The 15,054-nt window shown below is 34.8% G+C and overlaps 1 protein-coding gene across 2 annotated transcripts in view; it reads left to right on the forward strand.

Annotated features, from left to right (window-relative positions):
- Positions 1-15,054, forward strand: part of LOC107696975 (contactin-4-like) — a 91,943-nt gene that overhangs the window by 64,945 nt on the left and 11,944 nt on the right. For both annotated transcript variants that reach the window (XM_016497554.1, XM_016497555.1), the window contains exons 10-13: positions 5,246-5,375; positions 6,953-7,103; positions 11,825-11,952; positions 14,770-14,945. In XM_016497554.1, coding sequence (XP_016353040.1) covers positions 5,246-5,375; positions 6,953-7,103; positions 11,825-11,952; positions 14,770-14,945 — 585 coding nt within the window. The remainder of the gene's footprint in view (positions 1-5,245; positions 5,376-6,952; positions 7,104-11,824; positions 11,953-14,769; positions 14,946-15,054) is intronic.

A 15,054-nucleotide genomic window follows, 5' to 3' on the forward strand; every position in this document is an offset into this window, starting at 1 on the left:
AAAATGCACATGCAATTAAAATATGTAACTGATCGAACAAAAACAGTGGAGATCTGACAAAAACAGGTCTCAGAGAGGTGTTTATTACAAATAAAAATGAAAATTAAAGCACATCGAGTTGGCAGAGTGCGAGGGTCGTGGCGGGATGCGGATCCGTCACTCATGGTGCACCTCGGTGTCGGACAAACAAAAGAAGTGAGGAATATTTTACAGCAGCGGTCACAGTGATGATGAGGCGAGCTCCAGTGAAGTGATCGTGGCCGTGCCTCTCGTTTCTCAGGCCCGCTCCGTGTGTCTGCTGGGCGGCGATCAAACGGACAGGGCAGCGCTTTTCACGAGCGGAGATCGCTACTAGACGAATCATGTAATTTGTTATTTTTATTATCTCTGTTCTTTTGTCGCAAGTTATGCTATTACTCCATTAATTTATACTAGCCTATCCAGCGCTCCCTGAACGCAGTCTCTGGCTTATTGCCAGTCAAGCACAACGCTGCAGGGACGCGTCTGTAATGACTTTGATCTGATCATAAAGTCTTTCCAAGTCACAGGGCTCAAGTCCAAGTCAAGTCTCGAGTCCTTGCTGTCAAAGTCTAAGTCGAGTCTCAAGTCTTCTTTGATTATGTCGAGTCGAGTCACAAGTCATCAAATTTGGGACTCGAGTCCGAGTCAAGTCTCGAGTCATGTGACTCGAGTCCACACCCCTGCATTAAGGCAACATCACGTGCACAACAGTTCTAAAAACAAGATGTGAGTAAAAAATTTAAAAATGGACACAATGACTTTCTATTGCCTTTTTCAGTATTATGTTGTTTATTTTTAGGATTCTGCATGTGTATTTCCAGAGCTCTGGTTTAGGTTTGTCTCAGTTGTTTCTGAGTAGGTTCTGAGTAGTTCTGTGCTGCATTAATGTCATGTACAATAGAGCTTGTTTCATTACTCTAAGAGATAGTGAACACGATCTCGGCGTGTGAGGCTGCACTCTTAATGAGCTGAGGTGTTACCATTTTGTAAATGTCACCATCGGCTACCTCAGCGTTTGATCAATCTCCAGACCAAAGGTCATCCATGTAGTCAGAGGAAGTGAAGAAGAGTGTCGTTTGTTATTTGATGATTACAAAGAACAGAAAAAAAAACTATCCACCATCACCTGAATGCGGTATTCAGAGCACATCACAGAAGCTCCATACGGTCACTGTTAGAGAGTAACCCTAAGTACTAGCGCTAGTAATTTAATTTTAGTTTTCAGTATTTTTATTTTTCAAAATACAGTAATAAGCTATTTTTTTGAGCAGTGGTGTAGCCTGACAGAATTATGTCCCATTGTTTGCTGCATAAGTGAGCTGAGGCAGTAATCAAATATGCCCTTCTAGATTTTCATCTCTCTCTCAAGTAGCATTGAGAAGTATGATTCATTGTAGAAAATTGGTTTGTATGGATGATTCATTTCAGTGATTCCATTTGATTCATTTGAGTTATTGCCCAATAGTGTCGAGCTATCATTCAATAGTTTACATAGCATTTATCTTTGCATTTTCTGGTTACAAAATATGCAATTTTAAAATGTAATTAGCTATATTTCGTATTAAAGTTTTTTGTTGTGATTTGTTTTGGTTCGTTTTGTGGGATTTAAGCTAAAGAAGCTAAATTTATTATACCACTATTGTCAAATTTGATCGTTCATTTGAAATGCATTATTATAACTTTCTTGAAAAACAGTTTTGGAGACTTTTTTGCCCTGTAAAGTAAGTTGCACCTGTATGTTTACTGCCTACACAGAAAACAGCTATACTGGGTGTTACTAAGATTACTGTTGAGTGAAATAACTTGTCTTAAAGGCACTTTAGTTGTACTGAAATTTAACACAGCTGTGATTTGCCTGTGGGCACGAGGCCACAGGCTGAATAGACATTTCAGAGAAAATACAAGCATGTGTTTTTTTTCTCCACAAACTAAATAAATCAGTCACAATATTGCAAACCACAGAAAAGCGTATATAGTAAACTTACAGAGTGATACAAACAGTGAAATGTTCAGTGCTATTATCAGTAATGCCATTCTTATTCATTCTTATGAGTGCACTAAAACTAACTGTTGTATAATCTGTATTTATTCCATGTACTTTTAAATTATATATTTTAGGGCTGTCACTAACGAGTAATTAAACTACCAAATTTTGCTACAAGTTTGATTGCAACATATAATCATTGCTGTTGATAGTGTTCATCGTCTGTTTGATTACGTCATCAACTGAATTTTACCGTACATTTCTGCCATATGTACATCAATTTGACATAGTCACCACTGACAAGCTACTACTAAATATATTGTAGAAACTTAATTTTCTGTAAAGCTGCTTTGCAACAATTTGTATCGTGAAAAGCGCTATACAAATAAACTTGAATTGAATTGAATTGAATTGAGTAATTGGTTGATTATTCTGACGATTAATCGAGTAATCGGAATTGTGGTAATAAAAAAATGAACAACAGACTTTAAAATGACTTAAAATACATATATAATAGCAATGAGGCAATAATGAATGGTTCAAATAAAATATCAAAAGCAAGTAATCATATGGTTTTATTGGATAAAACAGTTAAAGTACATAATGTAATAAAACAATATTATTATATCAAATGCCTGCAGAGGGTTACAACAGCCTGATCATTGTTTTTACACTTTATTAATCTTTACTAATGTTAAACAAGGATCTAATCCTTGTTTAATATTGACTAAACAACATTTAATTCAAATATCCACTTAATCCTTAATGTTTGGACACTTCTTTATGATAGAAATGCTACAGACACTGTCATTTCTTAAACAAGAACGTCTCGGTTACGTATGTAACCCTCGTTCCCTGAAGGATGACGTCGGGAGTGACCGATTGAAAGGGAACATGTGGGTTTAAGCTTTTATTTTGAAGTTGCAATGAACATTTAGCATATTTAGAAAGATGATGCAGTATTCTCCTGTTTTTGTGTAGGTTTATAAATGAATTACAACCACCTTATAATATTTTGATAGAACGGTGCACATTGTTCCCAGATGAACTTTATAAGCAACTCAGACTCACAGCATATGCAAAGATGCATGTAAATGATAACTGTTTGTGTGGAGCAACATTTACTCTGAACAACTTTACTCCGAGTCACTCTGAAAATCACATAACCTACACGCATGTAAAATAAATTAAATTAACTGAATCGCAGCCTTTGTGAATTCACAATAGCATTATGCTTTATGATGATTTTTAAATGGTAGCAATATTTCGTGCAGCCTTAGAAAATGGTCTAATAATGTTTTTCATGGATTCTCATCTGTGGAATGCGCCACTTCTGGTATTTTGCCGGATAATCGGTCAAAATGCAATCAAGGATTTTTTATAATCCAGTACTCTAATTTAATCGAAGAATCGTGACAGCCCTAATATATTTAAAAGTTTGCAGTTCTCCTACGTTTTGTTTTGATTTTCTCCCTGGTACTACTACACCAAATCATCCTCTGCTTGTGTAAATGTTTACCTCAGCAACAATATCACACATGCCAAGCCAATACCCATAATGTTGGGGCAATCTTTGCGATGTCTATTCAGGTGGGCAACTTAATCAGTCTGGTGCAGCACAGCCCATTCAAACGGTGCTCTCCCGTCGAGAGGGAAAGTGCTGATTTCAGTTGAATGTCACCCCTAATTAATTACCCCCATAAAGCTGATTTATGCCACCATTTGTCTTTGCTGCTAGAGGCTGTACTGATCTTCTCTAGTTTACCCCCGCCAACATGGCATACATACGAAGCGGTCTGTTTATAATATCGGTTAGATTGTCATGCTCCATGTCGAGGCGAATCATGTGGCCAGAGAGTTACATCAGCTGCATTGGAACAATGAAATTCAAGTGGCATAAAGCTAATGCCAGCAGACTCTGAAGTGCCCACATGCAGAGAGCGAGTGCAGATATTTGAGCCCTTTAAATATCAGTTCATTCAACCTGAATGCACCATTCAAATTTTTCACACTCATGTGAGCGCAATGGTAGCATAACAGGGGCTTTACAAGTAAGTGTTTGGCCAGGATAAAAAAATTATAGACCGCCCATCAGCAGCAATCCACTGCTAGTGTGGGATTAGATTCATCCTCCGTTCTGCTCCCTTCACATCTGTCATTTTAATATTTTATAGCAGCCACTTTCCATGAATATGGTATACTTTGGTGGTGTCCCACTCCTTTCATTTTTTTAGTTTTGTTGTTGTGATGGTTTTATCTAAGATGAAATATCTAACATTATCTAACAAGTAGCATCGAGAAGTATGATTCAGTCGAGTAAATCAGTTTGTACAGATGATTCATTTCCATTTGATTTGTTTGCGTTGCCAAAAATCCATGCTGTGCATTTTACATAGCCTTTGCATTTTCTGATAAATAAATAAAGATTTAGTTAAATAACACTGTCTATAAATGAGTAACTTTTTAAGTTAAATACATTATTTTTTTATTATTTTTCCTAGTTTGTTTGTTGCATTGGTTTAATCTTGAACAGCCTCGAAAATAAAGTTTTGTTGTTGTTTGTTTTGTGGAATTTAAGCTAAAGAAGCTACATTCATGATACCGTTGTTGTCCGATTTTATTGTTTATTTTAAATTAATTATCTTAATTAATTAATCAATCTTGGAAAAACATTTTGGAGATTTCTGTCTTTGCCACTAACATACCTTCTGTAGTTTTAAACATGAAATGTATGTGTCCACTGATCAAAATGATGATAATGTATGATAATAAATGCATATAGCTTGCCGCAAAGCCCTGTCAAAAGTAATAACTATGAATCTTTCGGAAAGAATAGCAAGGATATATTTGCATTATTTATAGAAATTTCCAGTAGTTCCAGTAGAAAGTTTGCTTTCCCTGATCAAAGCTGTCAAAAGAGTTTAGGTATGATTTTATGTTATTTTGTGGACATATTTGCATATTTCATGTTTAAATGTGTGCGATCTTTCCCCGGGCGCCGCAGCATAAATGGCTGCCCACTGCTCCGGGTGTGTGTTCACGGTGTGTGTGTGTTCACTGCTGTGTGTGTGCACTTTGGATGGGTTAAATGCAGAGCACTAATTCCGAGTATGGGTAACCATACTTGGCCACATGTCACGTCACTTTTTATCTATATGCAGAAGATAGGAAAACATTACATTACATATATTGAGGATTTCTCAGTTAAGTTGAATTGTGGGATTGTTGTTATGTTTCCAGGACAGAATCCAGGTGGTAAACGGGGCATTATCCATCAGCAGTCTGACCCTGTCAGATACTGGGATGTACCAGTGTATCACTGAGAACCGTCACGGCCGAGTGTTTGCCAACGCTGAACTCAAAGTCACTGGTAAGGAATCACTATTCATAGTTACTAAAGACATAGCCACTCATATTCTGAAATATATAGCCAATATGCAGTTGGCCAGATGCAGTTTGTTTTGGTGCAGCAGTGCTGTGTAGCAGTACTTGGGTTTTGTTTTCCTCATAAGCTCATTCCAACCACATTGTCAGCAAACGCCAGCACTCATTAGTCTTACTACACCCTTTTACGCTGCATTTAAAAACAGTTGACCCGCTATTATGAGGAGCAGAATAACTTTTGACAGGATCAATGATCAAACCCTTCTCTGAGCTGAAGATTAAAGGAGTTGACGTTCGAGGCCATTTTATCATGCGGCAGATGAGAGAAGTGCTCTGTTCCCTAGTCCTGTCATTTGTCAGCACAATGGGTGCTTTGATGCTGTCAGCACTGAGTGCAGATGGATGCCAAACAGGCAAGAAAGTCTAGAATGCTGAAATTGCTGCCTGGGGGAGATGTGAGGTAGACAGTCTTCGCACTTTAGAGCCTTTAGATTTGTGCTGGCTGGCTTGACTCGGTTTGACTTAGTGGTGTGCGGGGGATAACGTGAGCTCCTGACTGTGCTCTTAAGTGAGGATATCGCATTAAAAACATCCTCCTCGCATGCCTCTGGAAAGTGAGACGACGATGAGATTTAGCAAAGAGGGAAACAGATAGAGATATAGCAGGTTGTGTGGAAGAAAATGAGTCTGTGACATGAGAGGACAATTGTTTTGTCCTATTTATTAATTTATTCAAATGTTTTCATTTAATTTATTCTATTATTCACTACCCTTGAAAAGTTTGGGGTCAGTATACAAAAAAAATTAAAGAAATTAATACTTTTATTCAGCAAGGAGGCACTCAATTGATCAAAAGTGACAGTAAAGGCATTTACATTGTTGTTTTTCTTTCTATTCATCAAAGAATCCAAATAAAAAATAAAAAATCAGCGCAACTCTTTTCATCATTGATAAGCAGCAGATGTAATGATGCTGATAATTTAGCTTGGCATCACAGGAATAAATTACATTTTAAAATACAGAATATTCACATAGAAAATAGTTATTTTAAATTGTAATTATTTTTCACGATATTTCTGTTTTTACTGTATTTTTGTCTAATACAAATAGCCTTGGAGAGCAGAGACTTCTTTCAAAAACATTAATAATTCAACTAATCGAACCCAAACATACATACATCAGTTACTTGCATAAACATCTTCTATGACGAGCATAAATTCATTTCTGAATTCAAATGTATTATTATTTGGGGCATGAAAGCAAAAATGTCAGTGTGATACAGCTGTCTTGATGTTGTAATGAGGGAAAAAAGGAAGAATTAAAGTACACTTTATGAAATTATTTAATGTAATCATGCATTTATATTTATATTAATTATTCCACATTTTGTATTCTATGTCTGTTGTGTAAAAAACATGAAATGTTTGAAAAATGTCCTTTTTTATCTAATATCTAATGCAATGACATTTTACATGTTACAAGGACTTCCCAAATACTTTCAGGAGTCAGTCAATCTATCTGTCTGTTAGTTTTGTAAGATGCTTGTTTTTCTCTTCACATCAGCAGTGGCACCAGATTTCTCCAATAATGTGCTAAAGGCACAGACATTGGCTCGGCAGGGTGGAGATGTTTTGATTGAGTGCAGGCCCCGCATGTCTCCGCGTGGGATGATCTCCTGGAGGAAGGGCAAAGAAGCCCTGCGAGAGAGCCACAGGTATTTTTACCAACCCATTTCCCTTTGTCTGCCAAGAACCTCTTCATTAAAGTGATACAGACAGAGCAATATGATCCAGGTCAGGCAGAGGGTTGTTACTGATCAAAGCCTTGATTATTCACATCAAAACGTCTCAACAACAGCAGCCGCTGCATTTGCATTTACTTGATCTAGAAAAAACCTCTTTCAGGTCACAGAATAGTATCAATGGCACTTGAACAATCAACCAACCACTGATTACTGAATCTGTAGTTTCATAAACTATTTGTAATTAGTAGTAATATAAAAAGTAGTAGAGTAAAAGTTCATTTGGACTTTTTTTTTTTTGTCTAACATTCATTTTCATTTTTATATCATTTTAGGCGGTTGGTTTAAATGCCTCTTATGCAAAAATTATTAAATCACAAAATATATGTTTTTTTATGCTTTTTACAAGATTCTGTCTATTAGTGCATTAAGGCTCATACTATAAATCAGTGGCAATCTGTATGTAAGCAAAGAAAGCAATATACCCATTTAAGTCATTAACCTACAATAAATGTATAAAAATAATTGTAACATTTTACTTAAAGCCTTTATGCATAATAATGCATTATAAAAGTAGTTTTAATGCATTAATTATGGCTTGTACTGCACCTTATAATGCATTTTACAATTTCATGAATAATTGTAACCACAATTAATACATTATAAAACTTATCAAGTCATTGTAACATTATACATTTTAAATTCAGTTATAATTATTTAGAAGATTATGTATGTATTATGAAGATTATGTATTACAATGCACATTATGAATAATTATAATGCATTATACACTTTAATAACCCTTTATAATGCATTATACATAAAGGCTTTAAGTAAAGTGTTACCAAAATAACATTAAATAAAGGGGGTCTCTCCCTACAAAGATCATAATTTTAGAAATTATTAGATAACAATACGCAATTTTACATTTCGGTTTGTATGTCATCACTTCATATTTAAAATATTCTTGATTATATATATATAAACAAAAGATTAACACTAGGATTCAGAAGTTTGGGGTCAAGATTTTTTTAAAGAAATTAATAATTTTTTTTTTTTTTTTTATCTATTTCAATTAAACTTTGTTCTTTTAAACGTTCTATTCATCAAAGAATCCTAGAAAACGTGTAACTGTGCTGAAAATTCAGCTTTGCCATCACAGGAATAAATTATATTTTAAACTATATTCAAAAAGAAAACAGTTACTTTAAATGATAATATTTTAATAGTTTTACTGTATTTATGATCAAATAAATGAAGTCTTGGCGAGCATAAAAGACTTCTTTCAAAAACAATAAATAAACTTACCAACCCCAACCTTTTGAACAGTAGTGTATTAAGTAGACCATCATATAAAGTTCTGAGAAGGTCTCCAGTTTCATTATTTGACGTAATATCACACCCTGAGTGGTAAAAATGGCTTAAAGGTCACTTCCCTTGACATGGACACCATCCATCAGAGAATTAAGTATGACTGAGTACAGAATAAGAAAGAAAATGAACTTCAAAGAAATCCAGTCACATTTGATTCAAGGATTATGCATCAAAATTCACACTGACTATGATTTTTATTTGCATATAGAATTTCTAGCTTGACTGACCCAGAGCTAAATTCAGCAAGCATCTAAGCACGTTCATTCAATATCAGATCTGTTTGTAAGCCTCATGTGACGACATGGGCAGAACCTGAAAACAGCTCTGAACCTCCACTCTTAATGCCTCCAGATCAAGGACTTGTGTTTGAATAGGTTTTTATAACCCATGTAAGGCAGCGCATCACATATTTCATTAGCATACACTTTAGATGAATCCATGGAGGAATTAAGCAGTATGGCACTGTGTCTCCATGGAGAGAGTACCACTGAACTCTCGAGTCTGGAGCCGCTGTAAGAAAATCATTAGTAGCCATCACTGTCCATCAGCCTTGTGCTAACATCCACCCACAATCTAGAGCTGGAGGTATGAGAGGGACAGGGTCTCTCATTAAACACTTCTGCACTACTGGGACTGTGATTGTGAGAGAGAGAGAAGAAGAAGACCAGCTTTTCAGGCTTCTTCTATAATGATCTTGTGGGAAGAGAAAAAGTTGCTTTCATTTCTTTATGCCTGATTTTGCTTTTGTAATGTAGTGCTTGTTGGAAATCAGCTGACTATACTATGCAAATATGATTGTAGCCTTTTACAGTTTCCAGCTTTTCCATGTTTGTGCATAAATAAGTAAATTTGCATAAATGTATTCATGCATAATTATGCAGCTGACTGATTTTTTTTAAATGTGCTAAAGACCCAGTGAAGTTGCAGTAACATATTACAATATGCTTCGATTTGCTAACATTGGCTAATGAATTCAGTATAGTGATAATCAACAACCATTTTTACAGCATTTTTAAATCTAGGCTAATGTTAATTTATAAATGTTGTTAATTCAAGTTCATGAGATGTGATCTGGAAACACTTTACCACTTCACAAGGTGCATGGAAACAAACTATGGTCAAGAATGTGAAAAAATAATCCAGCACTATACTTATGATGAAGGGAACTTTAATACTTTAAAAGTATACTAACACGTTTCGGCTTAAGAGCCTTCTTCAGGGTATTCAACACACATCATACACAGGCATTTAAAAGCACATCTCCACATTGGATTACTTGTAATTCATGTTCATTCATAATTCATAAAGGAATTGTTTGTTGCTATTTCATGTTAGCTATTGCATATTGCTAATATTGATAGAACATATAGAATCTTAATGTGTTACCAAATTGCTTGACTAGATCAGTTTTCCTCCCTGTGTGAAGTATTTCCTTTGAATTTTGGGCATTGTATTTTAAAGGAAAATAATAGATAGCCTTTATTTTATGTCATAGCCTTGTTCCAGTATTTCCTATTTATTGTGCAAGGACGTATTTGGTGGTATTGACCTTTTACACATGTCTAGAGTTTTAATTTAGCCAACTTTTAGAAATAATCTGGCATGTGTGTGCTAACAGATGTAAACAAAAAGCCACAAAACTATGTAATGGTGCTCACATAATAAAACAGCTGGATTTTCAGATTTCAGCTAGATTTTCTTTTTGACTGTTTTTTTTTTTTTTTATTCTCCCCTACTATCTTCCGCTCGATGCAAGTGTAATTTTGGCCTCAGCTTGAGGAAGACCATCGACGATAATTCCACAAGACATGAGGATGACATGCCTGCTGAAAGCTCTCATGTCAACATGCCTTCCTTTCTAAAAATTCCCCTTACTAAACTCTTGCAAATATTGGCATGTCCATAAAAAAGAGCTGTTTGCCTTGGTGGTGGGTGCAGATTATTTTCTATTCAGCAGTGCTGTGATGAAGACCACTGCATACTGAAAGGTCGCGGTGTAAATGAAGCCCATCCCGCGCTCTGCTCTTCAACATTTTTCATTGCTTTGGCCCCTGCACTACAATTAATAAAAGCAGCATACAGCTCATTTTCTCTTTTTCTTCTGCACTTGTAGTGGAACATGGAAATGTCATTTTTATTATGCTTAATATGTTAGTTTGGACACAATACGCTGTCTTATATAATCCATAACACCAAAGAAATTCTGCTTTATTATATACAGCATGAAATGGTGCTCATAGACTGACTTGTTAATATGACATTGCACTGCAGTCACAATCACAGGAAATCATGTATAAAGCTCAGAAGCTGAATGTTGATTCCAGCGCAATCATTTACACTAAAATATGATTTTCATTAAATATTTGTTGTTGAACACCAAATTTATGTAAGAAAGTATATTTTATAGGAACGGTGACTGTATTGGAATCTTAATAAAGAGTGATTTAGTGATTTTAAACAATCAGTCTTAATTACTTATTACCTATTACTTAAAACAGCATGTGTAATTGAAAATTGTTTCTAAAGTTTAGAAAAGGTGTCATTTGTACAGGCAGTAACCTTGAATTGTTGCCTAACCTAATTTAACCCGTCATCAAAATCTCAAAGCTGGCAACCCTGGTATTATCTGTCTATACTTCTCCCACAAATTCTCAGTTTTATAATTCTTCTATGGTGCTTTTTGTCATTTTGGAGCTTGACAGTTCCAGACCCATTTTCTTTTCCAATACAAAGAGAAGTGGTCAGGAAATGTGTTTCACAGAATAAAGAAAGTAATATGGGTTTGGAATGACAAGTAGGTGATAAAATAATAACAGAATGTTACATTTTTGGCTGAACTGTTTAGCAGAAACCATGGCCAGAATGTTGCTGTTTTGTGATTAGGGAAAGTCTTGCTAGTGAAGGTTGCTGAAGAAACTACTGAAGAAAACTTTAAAAGCGAGAGCTTTTATCATCAATTGAAAGTGAATATATCAGAGCTGGTTTAACAGCAAGGAAGAGTTCAGAGACAGGTTTCATTAATGAAATCATTTTATTCTAAATTGTCACAAAATGCGTTTTGCTTTTAAATGTTTCATTTCACATATATATAAGAGACACCAAATGCCCAATAATCTGATTTAATTTGAAATGGGATGAATCTGAATCTTATGTCCTCTATAATTTCTTAATGTCTTATTATTTAAGTCCTATTGCCTATTGATCTCTGTGGCCAGACTAAAGTTCATTGATCTTCAATGTAATATAATAACTGGTTGTAAAGCTGGTTTATATGGATGAATAGGGTTGTATGGCTTTCATCATGTCACTTTGTTGTCTAGAGTCTCCGTGCTGGATAATGGCAGTCTCCGGATATCCAACATCACCAAACTAGACGCAGGTCTTTACACTTGTGTGGCGAGAAACCAGTTTGGAGTGGCAAGCAGTGCAGGCACACTAGTGGTGAAAGGTATGCTGGGACATTTTAGTATTTAGTACATGCATTACTCTTGGACACTTCTGTATATATGCATAGAAGTAACATAATGATGACATGTTTCCATTTATAAAAATGCATTTATATTAAATATATGAATAAAATGTTAAACAGTTAAATAATAAATTAATCAATTAGCAACTAGAGTCAGTAAAACATTTTTGGAAGACATTTCTACTTTTATTCAGGTGATGAATTTAAATTAGTGCTGTCAAACGATTAATCGTGATTAATCGCATCCCATTTCTATTTCAAATAAACATTTTTCTTTTGAATTTAGTATTCATCAAAGAATTTTAAAATAAAATATAACAATTTCCACGAAAATAGTAAGCAGCAACATTGATACGAATAAGAAATGTTGAGCAGCAAATCAGCACATTAGAATGATTTCTGAAGGAAACTGAAGACTGGAGTAATGATGCTGAAAATTCAGCTTTGCATCACAGGAATAAATTTTACATTTTAATATATATTCAAATAGAAAAGTTAGTAAACATAAAATTTCTCAATATTACTGTTTTTACTGTATTCTGATCCCAAACTTTGGAATGTTAGTGTACTGTATAAAACATATTGTGTTGTATAACATTATTTTGTATGACATAAAATAACTATTTTCTATCGATCTACAGTCCTTGCCAGTGTAAGAGTAAAGCACAAGCTCCTTATCTCTACACTCTCTAGATGAACTGTGCTTGTGGTTAATGGGGAATTGATTTATTTGGCGAGCATTAGAGATGCATGATATGTGTGGAAATAATTGTGCTGTGTTTCATTAGGGCTTAAATCCATCTAAAACAGCCTTTTTGCAACTCTGTGAATTCTTCACCCTTTTGACAAGACGGCGTGAACAATACCAGCGCTCTATTAGAACAGCGGTTTGGTGGTCCTTCTTGTTTTTAAAACTGGTTTCTATAGTAACTCTCTGGTTTCTTCTCTCATTCTCATTTTCACATGAAAGCCTGGATCCTGAATACATGTTTATTTGACATGTTAATGTGCAAACAGTTTAAATAAAATTGTTCCAGCAAAAGCCACGTGTTTGCCGTATTAAAGAGACATCTCTGCAAGAGGTGCGTGATAAAGCATGAATAATTCAGCACAAGGGAATCCAGAGATTACTAATCAGTAATGATTCATCCCGTAAATTAAAGCTGAAATTATGCACTGTTGCATGTTTTTGTCATCTTGACCCTTTTCTTTTACATATCCTAAATTAACTTCATGTGAGGAATATCAGACAGATGTGATGATATAGAAAATATTTTATTGTGTTTTGATTTGATTTCCAGAAATGATGAAAAAGTGTCTGACAATTACTTGATATTTTGATAGATAGATAGATAGATAGATAGATAGATAGATAGATAGATAGATAGATAGATAGATAGATAGATAGATACATAGATGCATTCATTTGATGTATGTATTGATATTTTGAAAGGTTGAGAATATTGGTAATTTTTTTGCAGAATTGAGAATTGTTGAATTACAAGACTTCTTTCAGATGAAAATGTAACAGCATAGTGACATCTAGTGGTGGTAGAATTGTGTTTCTCATTGCACTTCTTGCCTCAGCTCAAATGTAGTAGTAGTAGTAATAATAATAATAATAATAATAATAATAATACAATACAATACAATATTTATTTGTAAAGCACATTTAAAAACAACCAAAGTGCTGTACAGAATATAATAAAAACGCAGAAATAAGATTAATAAAACAAGACTATTAAATTTAAAACACAACAATAACAAAACAACAATTACACAAATGATCAAGGGGTATTGAAAGCTAGAAACTTTTATAGCACTTTTAAAAAGTACTTTCTCAAAGCGTTCCACAACAAAAGCAAGCACAACTATGTAAAACAATCTAAAAAAAACAACTAGGACTAAAAATGCTGAATTATTAAATAACAAAATAGAACAGATAATCAAGTAGCTAAAACCAATTCTGAAATAAAATGTTTTAAGACAAGATTTAAAAATACCTAACAAATGTGCTTCTCTAATGTCAGCCAAAGAATTCTGAGCACAGGATAAAAAGACCACTCTGAGAGGATCGCAAGTTGTGCATAAGGAGTGTGAAGTTCAGCCAAATAATCTGGAGCCAGATAATGCAAAACCTAATACATTAACATAAGGATTTTGAAATATACAGTACCTGACAGGGAGCCAGTGCAAAGACTTCAAAATAGGGGTCATATGGTCACCAACCCTGGCCACAGATAGGATTCTAGCTGCCAAATTGTGCTGATATCGTAGTTTGTTGAGGGAAGATTTACAAACTCCAAAAACGAGAGCATTGCAGTAGTCAATATGTGAGAAAACAAAAGAGTTCATCAGCTTTTCAGGAGCATAAAGGATAGCATGGGCCGTAAACGAGCAATATTTCTAAGACGAAAGAAGGAGGTCTTAGTGTTCTGCACAAAAGACTCGAATTACAGGTTGACATCAAAAATGACTCCAAGATTTTTTTTGTTTGTTTACTTTGTAACTCCAAGGCAACACCATGAACTGATAAAGCTACAGAGCCAGTATTACGAAGTTGATCTTAATCTCAGAAATTCAGTCAGAAAGATGAGAAACGTCCTCATATTGACCTGGTTTTGAAGAAATATATATATATATAAATATTAGGCTAACAAATTTTCAACATGTCTCATCTTAAGCCTGGTCGTAATATACTTAAATACAACTTTTGTTTTCTCCACCAAGCTACTGATGACTAGTAATGTACAATTATAACAATATTAGCTGCTGACCATCTCATTGTTATTTCAGAGCCAACCATCATCACTTCTAAAGCCACCCAGCTGGATGTTACAGTGGGAGAGAGTGTTGTAATTCCATGCCAGGTATCTCGTGACCCTACCCTGGACGTGAGATTCACCTGGTTTTGCAACGAGCAGCTGATCAATTTTGGAAGCCATGGGGGATATTTTGAAAAAGTTGGTGGGGTACATGTCATTCTTTTAGCATTGCTTTCTGATATTCATGTTTGTTGATTTGTTGACACCAGAAAATCGGAATCTAACAGACTATAAGACTATAAAATGGCTTACATGA

The sequence above is a fragment of the Sinocyclocheilus anshuiensis genome, unplaced genomic scaffold, assembly GCF_001515605.1.
Source record: "Sinocyclocheilus anshuiensis isolate Anshui unplaced genomic scaffold, SAMN03320099.WGS_v1.1 scaffold130, whole genome shotgun sequence".
Taxonomy (NCBI): Eukaryota; Metazoa; Chordata; class Actinopteri; order Cypriniformes; family Cyprinidae; genus Sinocyclocheilus; species Sinocyclocheilus anshuiensis.